Source organism: Pholis gunnellus (genome assembly GCF_910591455.1).
Source record: "Pholis gunnellus genome assembly, chromosome: 10".
Lineage (NCBI taxonomy): Eukaryota > Metazoa > Chordata > Actinopteri > Perciformes > Pholidae > Pholis > Pholis gunnellus.
This window is the reverse complement of record NC_136537.1, coordinates 14,049,253-14,061,592: the sequence shown is the minus strand read 5'-3', so window position 1 is coordinate 14,061,592 and position 12,340 is coordinate 14,049,253. Positions and strand designations below refer to the sequence as shown.

Genomic DNA, 12,340 nt, shown 5'->3' with positions numbered 1-12,340 from the left:
TCGTGTTCTCCAACAGGAAACTATTAGCACTTGCTTATAAAGGCAGGAAAGGGAATGCTTCCTACCTTAAAATGTTGTATGTAAAAACATATAATGCAGTTAATGTTGAACAAAAACAGCAACAAGCAAATGTTTTCATTATGTTTATCGATCACAGTAAAGAAAACAGTAGTAGTTTAACTTCAGAACACATCATCACTCAGGGACTGCAAATGTTCAATATTTTAAATCTCTGCACAGCAGAGAACAAGGAAGGAGAACAGAAGGCAGAGATACACGTCTAAGCTTTTTAAAGGTTAAGGATTAAAGTCATGATTTAGTGTATTTTCTTCTAAATTATTTTTTAACTGAGACTATGTTTTATAAGGCACTTAAAAATAATCTCCCACTACAATTACACACTGCACATACAGCACACTGTCTAATATTAAATGATTAAAAATCAACAGCAAAGGAAACCCTTTCAAGTTCTCATCAGCATTACAACCGGCTGTAAAGAAGAAACCTATTCTTCTACAACTCGTCGTCCAGACACAACAATGACAGTTCAGTTCAACAAGGACTCTGTAAAATGTAAATACTGATGATTTTGGGTAGAAATTGGTTCAGCACACCCAGTGTTTGTACAATCAACAAACAAAATGACTTAATTAATAGATTTAAATCAAATGAAATGCACAACTGACCATATCTGAGGTGGTTTTAATTGTGTTTTTCTATCGTTAGTGTTCGGCAGTAAATTCCTTATTATGTGTTTCTCCTCTTTGTAAGGGTGCTTTCACACGTAACCCGTTTGGTTCGGTTAAAATAAACTCAGGTCTGGTTGCTCGGTTAGTACGGTTCGTTTGGGCTGGTATGAAAACCCTGGTGCGGACCCAACGACCAAACCGAGACCGCCTGAAGAAGTGGGTCTCGGTCCACTTCCAAGCGGACTCTGGTGCAGTTTGTCTGTGGCGTTCTAGTGCTTGCTGTGCTTATATTTTGAGTTCTGACAGATTTTGGCTCAAAAGCTATTAGAATGCAAACGACCAGATCTACAACCGGACTGATACCATACATTCTGAGTATGTGTTCACCCTCTGACAGTGTTGAGAAGAGTGCTTTACAATCATTAATGTTCTTTCACTAGTAATATCATTATCATACAACTTGTTTCTCCCAGAGGTGTGTTGGCCAGGTCTCTACCCTTCCTCCTGTGTCACAGTCTCTAAATCAGTCTCTGAGTTTTGCTGTAGCTGAGCGGTCAGGAAGGGGTTGAAGAAGAAGTCAAAACCAAACTGCAGGGCACTCTGAGCCGTGCGCCTCCAGTCGTGTTCAATCTTGTACTGCCTGCGGCTGGGCAAGCGGGCATCACCGCACGACATGCAGTGAATGGCTTTCAGTTCAAACACGGGCCATTTGGAGCCTAAACGGCCCTCCAGTATGGTGCTGAACTCCACCAGGCTTCCTGTGTTTAAGTATAAAAGCATGGACTTGAACTCATTGCTGGCCCGCAGTACTATGTCCTTCGTCGCATCTTCGTCCTCTACGATGGTGCCGTTCCTGGTCTTCCTCTCCAGCGGCATGCCCATTGTGACTTCGAATTTGTATCGATCAAAGCGCTTGATGTGACATTCGTGCTTGGCCAGCTTTTTGAGTTTACAGAGGGGATCTTCTGGAGGGGGAGCCGGGGCAGGCAGAGGCTGGGGCTCGGCTGTGACGTTTTTCACCTCCTCACACAAAGGATACGGCTCACCGTACAGGCACCGCATCCAGTTCCCCACGAATACAGGCAGCAGGTTGATAACCGACTGTGGCCCATTCTCAATGTCGGTCACACGGACGTATCGGAAGCGTCCGGTCCACGTGACGCGATGTCCTTCTAGATGAGAGCAGAGAATCTGTGTCTGGGCCATGTTGGCCTCTTTCCAGGCCATTGGGCCGCAGAGGCTGCTGTACTCGGGCCACGTCAGGGTGGAGTTATAAACCTTCATGCCTTCGGACCTGTAGACGTACATCCAGCAGAAGAGCACCACCGCGCTGAGCCACACCAGGATGAGCTTCACAACGCTGCTCCGTGACAAAGACCGAAAAACCCCGATGGGGTTGAGGCTGAAGCGAGTCCAAAGCCTCAGCACTACTGGCACGAAGCAAATGATCAAGGTGACCACCATCTTGGTCACCTCCAGAGCGAGGAACCACTGCATTAACTGGATGATGAGCATTGCAGCCAGGCCTAGTGAGAAGACGGGAAGGGCGAACAAGAAGAGGAAGTAGCCGATGGAGGTGCGGATGAGTCCTATTGCAGTGGCGTTATTAAGGAACACCAAGCTGAGCTCACACCAGGTGAAGCACACCATGTAGGGCACCAGACACAGGTAGGTGCCCTTGAAGCCTTTGAGCTGGGCCATGCGGAAGAGCAGATAGAAAAGGTGTCCATACAGCAGACATGGCACCCCCAGGTTCAACACCACGTTGTCCCCTAGAGGCACGGTGATGAACGTCATCCCAAAGACCCTGAGGAACCAGGGGAGGGAGTCCGGCAGGAGGTGGGTGAGGGAGCACACTCCGGAGAGGACCTCTGTAAAGAGGGCCCTACGAGCGAAGAGCTGAGCAGAGGCATGAAGGCTGAGGAAGGCGGTGACGGTGAAGAAGAGAGCGACGGCAGCCAACTCTGAGCAGGGGATCCAGGATTTATCAGCAACAGGGAAAGAGAAAACCACAAAGATCACAGAGAGCAGGAAGTACCTGGAACACAAAGAGACAGGATGTATTCATTTAGCTGCAGAAGCATTTCTAGTTATTTGCATAATATTTGTATTTGTCATCATTTTGATTTAAGTCATTTCACTGTTACATTTGAGTATATTACTCGACCGTTACATCTTTTCTACTTCATTGTGTGTTCTTACTATTTGTTTTATTAATGGTCAGGTTAAAGAAGTGATATAAAAACGTACAGTTCACTTCTTAAAAAACGATTTAAAAAATAAATCAGCCTAAGCAGAAACTGCATGACTACATCTACAAGAAGATGCTAAACAGACATTTCGTAGTCAAACTAGTAAAACCTGAACAAAACCAAACATTTGCAAACAAACCAGATTAAACAATAAAAAGGAAAGGAATAAATATGGACTGAATACGTTGTCCACATGGAGTCATGTAAATAGAGATGTTCTTACAGATAAGGCTCTAAGTGCGTCCATCCAAAGTTGGTCTCAGCCTGCTCCAGATCAAGACCGGGTTCAAAGTGCGTCAGCAGGTCAGTCAGGGCCCGAAAGTTTTCCCAAGCTTTTGAATTCTGTCGAAAAATATGCTAATTCATTTCAGTTTACTTTTATCTCCTAAGATAAGTACATCTATACAAAAATGAATCCATTTACAGTTACACAGGTTCAATAAGAAAACAATACAACTGAGCTCTAAACTACGTGTCTTGAAAAGGAGCAATCGCCAACCTGAAACACCCGCAGTGTGCAGATGACCATGGAGAAGAACGAGAGGTAGAAAACCAGCAGAGGGATGAGAAAGATGAAGAACTCGATTGTGAGGTTGGAGATGATGAAGAAGAAGATGAGTGCGTTGACGTGGTGCGTGGGGATCAGGGTGCTGAGCCACTGCATGCCGGCCCGTGACGCCCAGTCGATGAGGTGCTCCTTGATCTCCAGCAAAGCGAACAGAGGGAACTTCAGCAACTGGAGGAACCACGAGAAAAAGGTGGGGTCACCAAGGTCCCAAAATCTGATTACTACTCCTAGGAAAGACTCATTTAGAGAGCTGTAATATCAAACGAAATACTGAACATTCACTAGTTGCAATGTGAGAATTTGATGCTTCTCTTTATCCTTTATGTTAGTAAAGTAACAAGCAAACACATTTTTGAGTGGCGTGTGATTTATAAAGAGGACAGCATGGAGTCTAATGGAGAGCAGTCACCAGTCACATCCTTCCAGACTCTGGGAGCTTCCTACCTTTTGGTGTAAGGGCAATTTATCTGGATTCTTCACCACCACATCGTCATCGTCGTCGTCGTCGTCGTCGTCGTCGTCACCTCCTGCTGTAGCCATGACTGGTGAAGGTGCGACACCCTGAGCGTACTTCTTAGTCATCTCAACAAAGTCGTCAAGACCCACTTGGCATCTGGCTACAAAGACATACAGACGACACACGGATGTTAACTTACAAGCAAATTTTAATCTGAAAGTTCCTTTTATGAGTTGTTTCAAACCACACATACCTTCACTGGAGACCATAGTCTCCAGGACTCTCCTCTGTTTCTTGGCAGAACTGTTTAGTGGGCCTGGCGACATTGGTTTGCCTAAAAATCAAGAAGAGATAACACAAAAAAATTATTCTAAACATGCAACTAGTCTGTATTTCTTTGCCTCTTTAGAACAATCTGCAGCATGTCGAGTATACTGCTATTAAGTAACAAAAGAACTTTAGAATGTCAGCTTGTTTAATGACACTATTTCCCCTCCCGTACCTGGCTCTGTGTGGACGTGTTCGACGTTCTCCAGCATCTCAGAAACAGCCACCGACTTCTTCCTCTCCGGGTTCAGCTTCCAGTACATCAGCAGAGCTGCTTTCCTGACTCCTCTCTCAAAGCGTGTCTCTGTACACAACTTCTTCACCCCCTCAATGTTCTCCAGAGTGATGCCTGACAAACACAAAAGGTGTAACTGGACAACTGATAGCATCAAACCAATGATGCTACTTTGCTAAAAGTCAAAGATCAAGGGTAGGAGTGGGACATTTTGGTACCTTTCCTGGAGGCTAAGCACCGCTGCAGCTGTTTGACGGCGTCCTTGCGTCCTTGCTTAGCAGCCTGGACTAGCCAAGTGACCGCTGTGCAGTTGTTCAGCTCTTCATCTCGTTCTTCTGCCAGAGCCAGGAAGTAACGTCCCATCTGGACACACACACACACACAAAGACTTTCACATTTGCGAGGCAAGCATCACCGTGACTTTGTTGACTCGTGACCTGTCCTTCCCATTAATATGTCGCTCTTAAAATAACATTTATCATTACTTGGCGGATCTGTTCTGTGCCCACCATATGGTCATTAAAGTCAATAGTATTTGCAATATGTTCATTGACACCGACCTTGCTCTGTGCTCGAGCATCGCCTGACTTTGCTCTCTCCTCCAAATCCTCAAGACTGACCTCCTCCTCTGGCTCTTCTGAAGGAAACAGAACACAGTAGACTTCATGGGTCCTCAACCAAAAGGTACACAATACACAACACATTCTTAGTACAACTGTGTCAATTAAAAAGCCTTATTGTGTAAGATGTGTGGCTGAGTTAGTAAAGTGGATAACACACAGCTGACCCAGCTGTCAAATCACCACAGTGCAGTGAAAGCAGAGCATCCATGTTACTGAAACTGCTGACCGAGCCGTTTCCATTTTAAGTTCATGTCTACAACTGACACACATGATATGAATGTGGAAATGCTTCAAGTTAAACGTAAACCATTTATTTTTCAAGCAAATGTTGAAACACATTACAAGATTAAAAACGCCCCCGCAGGCTGTAAGTGATACTTATAAGTGAAGTGGTGGTCTGTCTCTGCCTGCCCGTCTCTGGAAGCAAAAGAAAATGCAATGGGATCCGGTAACTTCCATCAGATGCCGGTCAATACTGCTGGCCCTAAAATACCAGCAGCTGCTAGCTTCCCTGATGAAACACACCCGCTGACACAGTGATGCGATCCAGCTCCCATTTTTACTTTCATTTGCTACATTGTGAGAATCTTAACAGCTAGACACATGGTACAGGGCATGTCTTTTTCAGGGGACAGGACTGAGTACGAGTTCAAACTGGTCCAAATTGAATGACTGAGGTGTTGGATTTCACATACTCCATATTGACATGTCTAGACGTCACTACAAAGCCATGCAAGAAATGAAAATGTGATATTCCCGGAGCAGCTAACGGATCTCCTACAATGTGATCTTTCACTGCAGGATTTTGTTAGTGGGAACTAATGACTCAGAATGGAAATGGTCTGAAAAGACGGGGGGGGGGGGGGGGGGGTTTCCCTCCTCAAGTCAGCAGAGAGCGACAGGCTGCTTTACATGTTGTGGTGAATGACTTTGATTGTCATGGAGACACTACAGTACACAAAGCAAACTGGGAGTGTTGGCTGCACTGATTGGTGGAGAAGAGAAAAGTGAGAGAGTAGAGTAAAGATTTGTGATTATAAGTGTAAAAGGTCAAAGCTCAGAGTTTGAGTCTCACCTGATTCAGGTGTGGGAGGAGGCTGCTGAGCCACGGCGGCCGCTCCAGCAACTGTGAATGCAGTCGGTTGACTCCCCGTGGAGGCTGCGTTAAGCTGAGATCTGCCCACCTGCGAGGGGCTCCTGATGGGCTGGCGTAGAGGGGAGGCAGGCGGTGTGGACAGGGAGGACGAACGGGAGGAAAGGCATGGAGAAGTTCGAGGGGAGGCAGTGGAGGGAGAAGACGAGGGTGTGGTCTGAGGTGTTGGCAGGGTGAGTTTAGGCTGAAGGCGGTCTGAGGTCGGTGCGGTTGTTGTAGAAGACGAGGCGGCAGAGAAAGGGCCCGGCCTCAGGGTGGAAGGAGATGAGGGGCTGGGTTTCGGGGTGGCTGGGTTGCCGGTCAGAGATGGTTCCATGGCTGAAAAAAAACATACCAGACAACAATAAAACTCTAGGGTTTAAAGAGTGTGTAAGGAAGCACATGTTCATGGATACACGGCTGACAGAAAGAAGGTGAAGGAAGGTACAAAAATACTCCAATTGGTGAATTTGATCAATGTTTAACATCAAGGTAGCTGCAATTTTGCTGCAAAAAAAGAATGAAGATGTAAACTAGACTTTAGAATATTTGACATAAGCTGCAATGATTTACTGTATAGACAATAATCTTACAGCTTCAGCTTTAACGCAACAGACACCTGTGGCTCTCCAACATGTGCCAACAACAACTGACAGCAGATGAGTCATCAGACTGGACTATTGACGTATCTGTCTCTATGGCACATGTAAGTATTGACCTGAGCCCAGTTCCTTTTAATTAACTCAACGGTTAATATCTGCAGATCTATGTTGTGTTTGACTTTAGTGTGGTCAAGCTGTGTGGAACTTATTTTGTCATGTGGGCTGCAGTTTATTTTAGACATCATCAAGTGAGCCCTGAGCAGCTATATTGAGAAGGTGACATCCTTAAAGTGTCCTGACTGGAAACGTCCTGTTGTATTTTAGGGGAACCCCCCCCCCCCCCCCCATGGCCATCAAGCTGTGGGTTCCAGTCAACCAGTGGAGAGGGCATGCATAAATCCACATTTAGCTCAACGCAGCCAATGCAATGCAGTGTATTTACAGCGCCACACTTGTTATGTACCCGACATATAGCTGACAGTGAAAGATGTGGCAGATAACTAAAATAACAAACGTTGGTGGTTTTGTTGCTAATGCTAACGTCACTACTGTCCGCTCACCTTTACCACGGCCACGTAAATCCTCCAGGTGACAAGGCCGCGAGTGATAACTCAGTTTCTTTACTATTCTGTGTCGCAAATCATTCTTCTCTTTCGTTTTGGTAAATAGCAGCCTGTCCCCGGTGAGTCAGCTGGCTCTCCGTGGTCAAACTAAAACAAATACACAATGTACAGTTCAGTCTGTCAGCTGCTCCGCTGGGCGTCCACGCCCACTTTGAATTCTGCGTGTTGTGATTGGACAAAATTGACGACTAAATGCGATTTGATTGGTTGTAAAGGTAGGAAGTCGAAATAATGTCTTTCAGTCAAGAGCAATCAAACACCGAAATATATCAGGGCTCGTTATTACAGTTGATTAAAACATATAACACCCGTTTGAATGGGTTACATTTTAAAATATTTATGTTTCTATATTTCAGCTTTGCTTTTTTTGTTATAAATCATTATTTATTATTATTTATTATTTGTGGTTGCAACAACGTAATACAAGTTGTCTACCAGGAGATGGCATTACACGACATGTTATCATTAATTTAAATTACAAATGTGACGCAAGCTGTGATTGTGTATTCTTATTGTTATGATGAATAGAAAATATTACAGTCAATGAGGTTTGCATTCAAAAAGACACCATGGCATTTTGAATGGGGAATAAAGTACAAGCACATTTATGTGCCCTAATTATCAAAGGAATACGGTGCTGGAACCTTTACCATCCATGTCATTTCGTTTTCTTTAGAATTCACGATATAACTATATTTAATCACATAATCCAACCTCCACAGTATGAGAGTATGATCTGCAGTACAGGCAAATGCCATTGAGTGATTTATTCATCAAAACAAGCTTTGAGCCTGCATCTAAATCTGTGATTTAGGTGTAATATTCATTAGCATGGTTTACTCTGTGACAACAAAATATTGATTGTGCCCAAACATAAGAGTTTGTAACGATGCTTGGGAGTAGGGATTTTTGCTCACATACATGTGCAATGCAAACTGCTGTAAGGAGCACCGGAAAAAAGACAAGGAAAGAAAGTTTATAAGAGGGTGACCCAGGCGAAAAAGAAAGGAGAGCAGACAAATAAAGGATTTAAAGAGAGAATAATCAACAGGACTCGGGGGGAGTGAGATTAAAGTTCCAGTCTGGGAATGAGAGTAGATACCACATTGTGGGGAAAAAGGAAATGGGGGCAGCAATTGCTTAACTGCAGCTGCATTGAAGCAGTTATGTAAATAGCTCTTGATTAGTAGATTAACGCAATCCAGTTGAGAGGATAAGCATGACCCTTGAACGGGTTTTGGTCTTTCACGTGCACACCTTCAATCTATATTAGGCAATCTGTCTTTTAAATGGGTTTGGACACACGTGCACTCACAGACGCAATTCCCATTTAAATTAGGCAAAGCTGCTCAAACAAGATATTCGTGAGCTTGTTTTCTTTCTCTGTCTCCCCTCAAGGTAGTCATGACCAATTCTAGAGCTCATGTGATGGAGACTTCCCCATAATCTTGTCTAATCTCATATCTATGCCAGTTGAAGTTATTACAGTAAGAGGGGGCTACATGACACAACAGAATAGAGACCATTTGTCTAAAATGTGCTCACCTCCCTCTTTGTCTCCTAGCGTCTAGGTAACAGGGCCCTGCAATTCAGGCCTCACCCACGGTCTCCCCCGGCATGACCAATGACTCTCACAGGAAGAGAGACCTGAGGAGGAGGAGGAGGAGGAGGAGAAGACGTATGGTCAGTAACTATAGCAGCCAGAAGGGTTGTGTGAGAACGGACACTGACTGCGGTGAGGATGAGTATTTCCATCACAACTGCAGCCCAGTAGCTCTTCTGACCTTTGAAGTTTCTCTCTGCAGGGGAATGGGATGTGATAGATGATACATTGGGTAAATTCCTTCTAATTATACACTATGCACTCTGTAATTATCAGCTTGTTTATGTTGTGATACTAATATAAGAACAGACAATATGTTATCATACAATCAGCTACAGATTCCACTTTGGGGAGATTTTCAGACAAGGAGTTAATCTCTTGTAATGTCGTTTTTATATGAGCCTTTGATTATAAACTCTTATAAAATGCTTAAATCATTGGCACTTCCTACACTTTTTAAGTGGGGTAAACTCCTTCCTGTGGTTTCTGTCCCTTCATCAGCTGCCAGCCCTCTATGTATTGATCTGAAGCTATTGTGAGGCCTGTGTGGAGAACTAGTATTATGATTCTGGGCGTGGCCAGTTTGGTGTATTTGGAGAGCAAAATACTGGACTGTTTAATGGAACATTTACAGCATTTCCATTAAACGCCTCATATTTTACCCAGAAGGTCAGAAACAGAGAAAAAACCCTGTTACTATGTTTGAAGAGCTTTTTACAAATCAAAGAAACTTCACTTTGCACACACGTTTGTCATCTTGTTATGTTCAAGAATTAAATTTTTTGGGGTACACTATGGAACATCAGGCTCAGATTTGTTTGTGACTAACAGTGGTGACTCATGCCCTGTGAAGCCTAATTACCTTCATATGAAAGTTTTACGTCACCACAAGCACTCCAGACCGGGGGATAGGGGGTTACATTGTGGAAAATAGGTCAGTTTAGGTGGCTGGCTTCGTAAATGGATGCAAAAGTGTCTAATGTTTTCTATCTACGTGCTTAAGATAAATGCTGTATAAGACAGAAGGTTAGCCAGATATGGTCCCCATTTAATCCTCTCTGAATACCAATGGCCATCTATAATAAAGCTAATAAGTTTAATCTGCCAGCAGTCATGAATATGTTAAGCCTATTATGGACAGCTCTCATTGATATGCGGAAATCCTAAGATGATAATGTTAACTTAATAAAAACAGTGACTCCTCATATTACTCATAGCTGGGCATACGGGATGGAAATAGGCTGACTGACTAGAGGTTGTTTCTTTCTCTCCATGAAGTAATCCGTGATTGAGTTGCTTTTATAACTTGACCATCCAGCCTAGTGACTACACCTTCTGTTAGAGGCATGTACCTACCATCACTTTTACACTTTAATATCAACAATGTTATACCCTGAATCTAATAACACCTGGGGTTGTTCTATTATCTGCAGAAGAGTTATCGCATGGCTTAATCACAAGGTTACTGTGACGTAAAATAGAATAAAGTTTCCTTTATCCGTTTTCTGTGAAATCTCCAGGAGAGAGAGAGAGAGAGAGAGAGAGAGAGAGAGTGAGAGAGAGAGAGAGTGTGGTACAAAAACTGCAGACCCCCAAAATACCATGCTGCGGTAAACAGTAAAAATACCTCAGGCAAAACAATTAAAAGAAACAGTCATTACCGCTCTCTGACATACATTCACTCTTTGAGTCAATCCCTCACCAAAACAAAGCAGGATACACATCCCTCCCTCTCCCCGTCTCTCTCTGCCTGCAACCACAATGTTTTTTCACTTTATCTCTCCATCTGGATGTCTGTTTGCTGGCCTCAGCAGGACCCTGAATGGAGTGCAGCTTAATACTCCAAACTCGCCCCCTTAGCTTGTCTGTTTTACCACTCAAATAATGTTCCATATACATATAAAGTGCACAACCTGGGAAAATGCCCGCTGGTACACCAATTCTGGATGAGTGAATGACCACTGCAGGAGAGGACATTATGTTTAGACAATTACAACTCATCACTGACTGTTTGCTCTTCTCCCTCCACTTCCTTTGACCTACGTTGCCCTGCAGCAATGGACATATGCTGCAGCCGCAGAGAGCCGTCATGGTGCGCTGAATGGCAGACAGACAGGCACAGTGTGGAGAGGCAGCGACAGGCGGCTGTGCGTAAGTAATGCATCCTCCAGAATCTGGGTCACACACACCGCTTTCATGTTGTCAGATTTTTTTTCCACTGAATTCTATAATTTGACGAGTCACATTGTCCTGAATAAATATACAGAATTAGGAGGCCTACGGTACCTTTATGTGAAGCTTTTTAGTTTCAATGCATTACTGTTATAGATTAAGATACAGTGAGGATACAATGATGATTATGGTTAACCTTTAATACCTTTTACTTATAAAAAAACAAGTTATTTTTACAACGATCCCTGGCAAGAATAATAGTGACCATTATATTATAATATATTGGCTATCACCATCACCATCATCATCATCATCATCTCATGTACAGCAAGTGTAGGTTACATCAGGTACAAAACAATGAGCCACGATACAAGAGTACTAATAACATTTTAAACATTATGGTGAAAATGCACATATACAATATTAAAGAAGATGAATTCATGAAATGAAAGACGTTTAAATATTACCAAAAAGTAAAACAAACCCTTGCAGATAGAAAGGAAATATATAAAAAGAAGCTGTTATTGGCAACTTTAGCCTTATAAGGTAATACTTTGTTTCAGTGGGTATCTCAAGAAAATAATGTTACGTTTATTTTTTTAATAGCTAAACATTGTATTGACAAATCCTTTTTTCCAAACCTTTGTTAATTCTGTCTCCTCACTATGTCTTTCAAATACTGTCTTCTTGTGTTGGTGTGTTTGTATCATGTTTAGTAACATACATGCTCGGTCTACCGTGACGCCCTGACGCCGCACGTTTCTCCCGCACTGGCTGCGTGTACACGCATTAACCGCGCGCGGTGTCATTCTTGAACACGCAGTCAGGTGTCGCGCTTCTATCACGATACCGGCGACGCCCGCCCGGCGGTTCCCCCCCCCCCCCCCCCCCCCCCTCCCCATGTTCACGTCGACACACGGGGCAACGAAACTGTTTTATTTATTTATTTATTTTTCTACTCGTGTGTTTGAAATGTATAGGAACGGATGACGTCGCGCGTGCACTCAAGTGTGTGTGTGTGTGTGTGTGTGTGTGTGTGTGTGGGCGTGGAGGAAAA

General features: G+C 43.7%; 1 protein-coding gene across 1 annotated transcript; it reads right to left on the bottom strand.

Moving 5' to 3' along the window:
- On the bottom strand, positions 1-7,584 carry wfs1b (Wolfram syndrome 1b (wolframin)). Its single transcript, XM_079168105.1, has 10 exons — positions 7,446-7,584; positions 6,227-6,622; positions 5,089-5,165; positions 4,747-4,891; positions 4,469-4,642; positions 4,220-4,300; positions 3,954-4,126; positions 3,441-3,677; positions 3,165-3,283; positions 1-2,727 (listed from the first exon to the last, which is right to left on the bottom strand). Exons 2-10 carry the CDS (start codon positions 6,618-6,620, stop codon positions 1,182-1,184), a joined length of 2,946 nt encoding a protein of 981 aa, XP_079024231.1. The 5' UTR covers positions 6,621-6,622; positions 7,446-7,584; the 3' UTR covers positions 1-1,181.
- Positions 7,585-12,340: the final 4,756 nt, after the last annotated feature.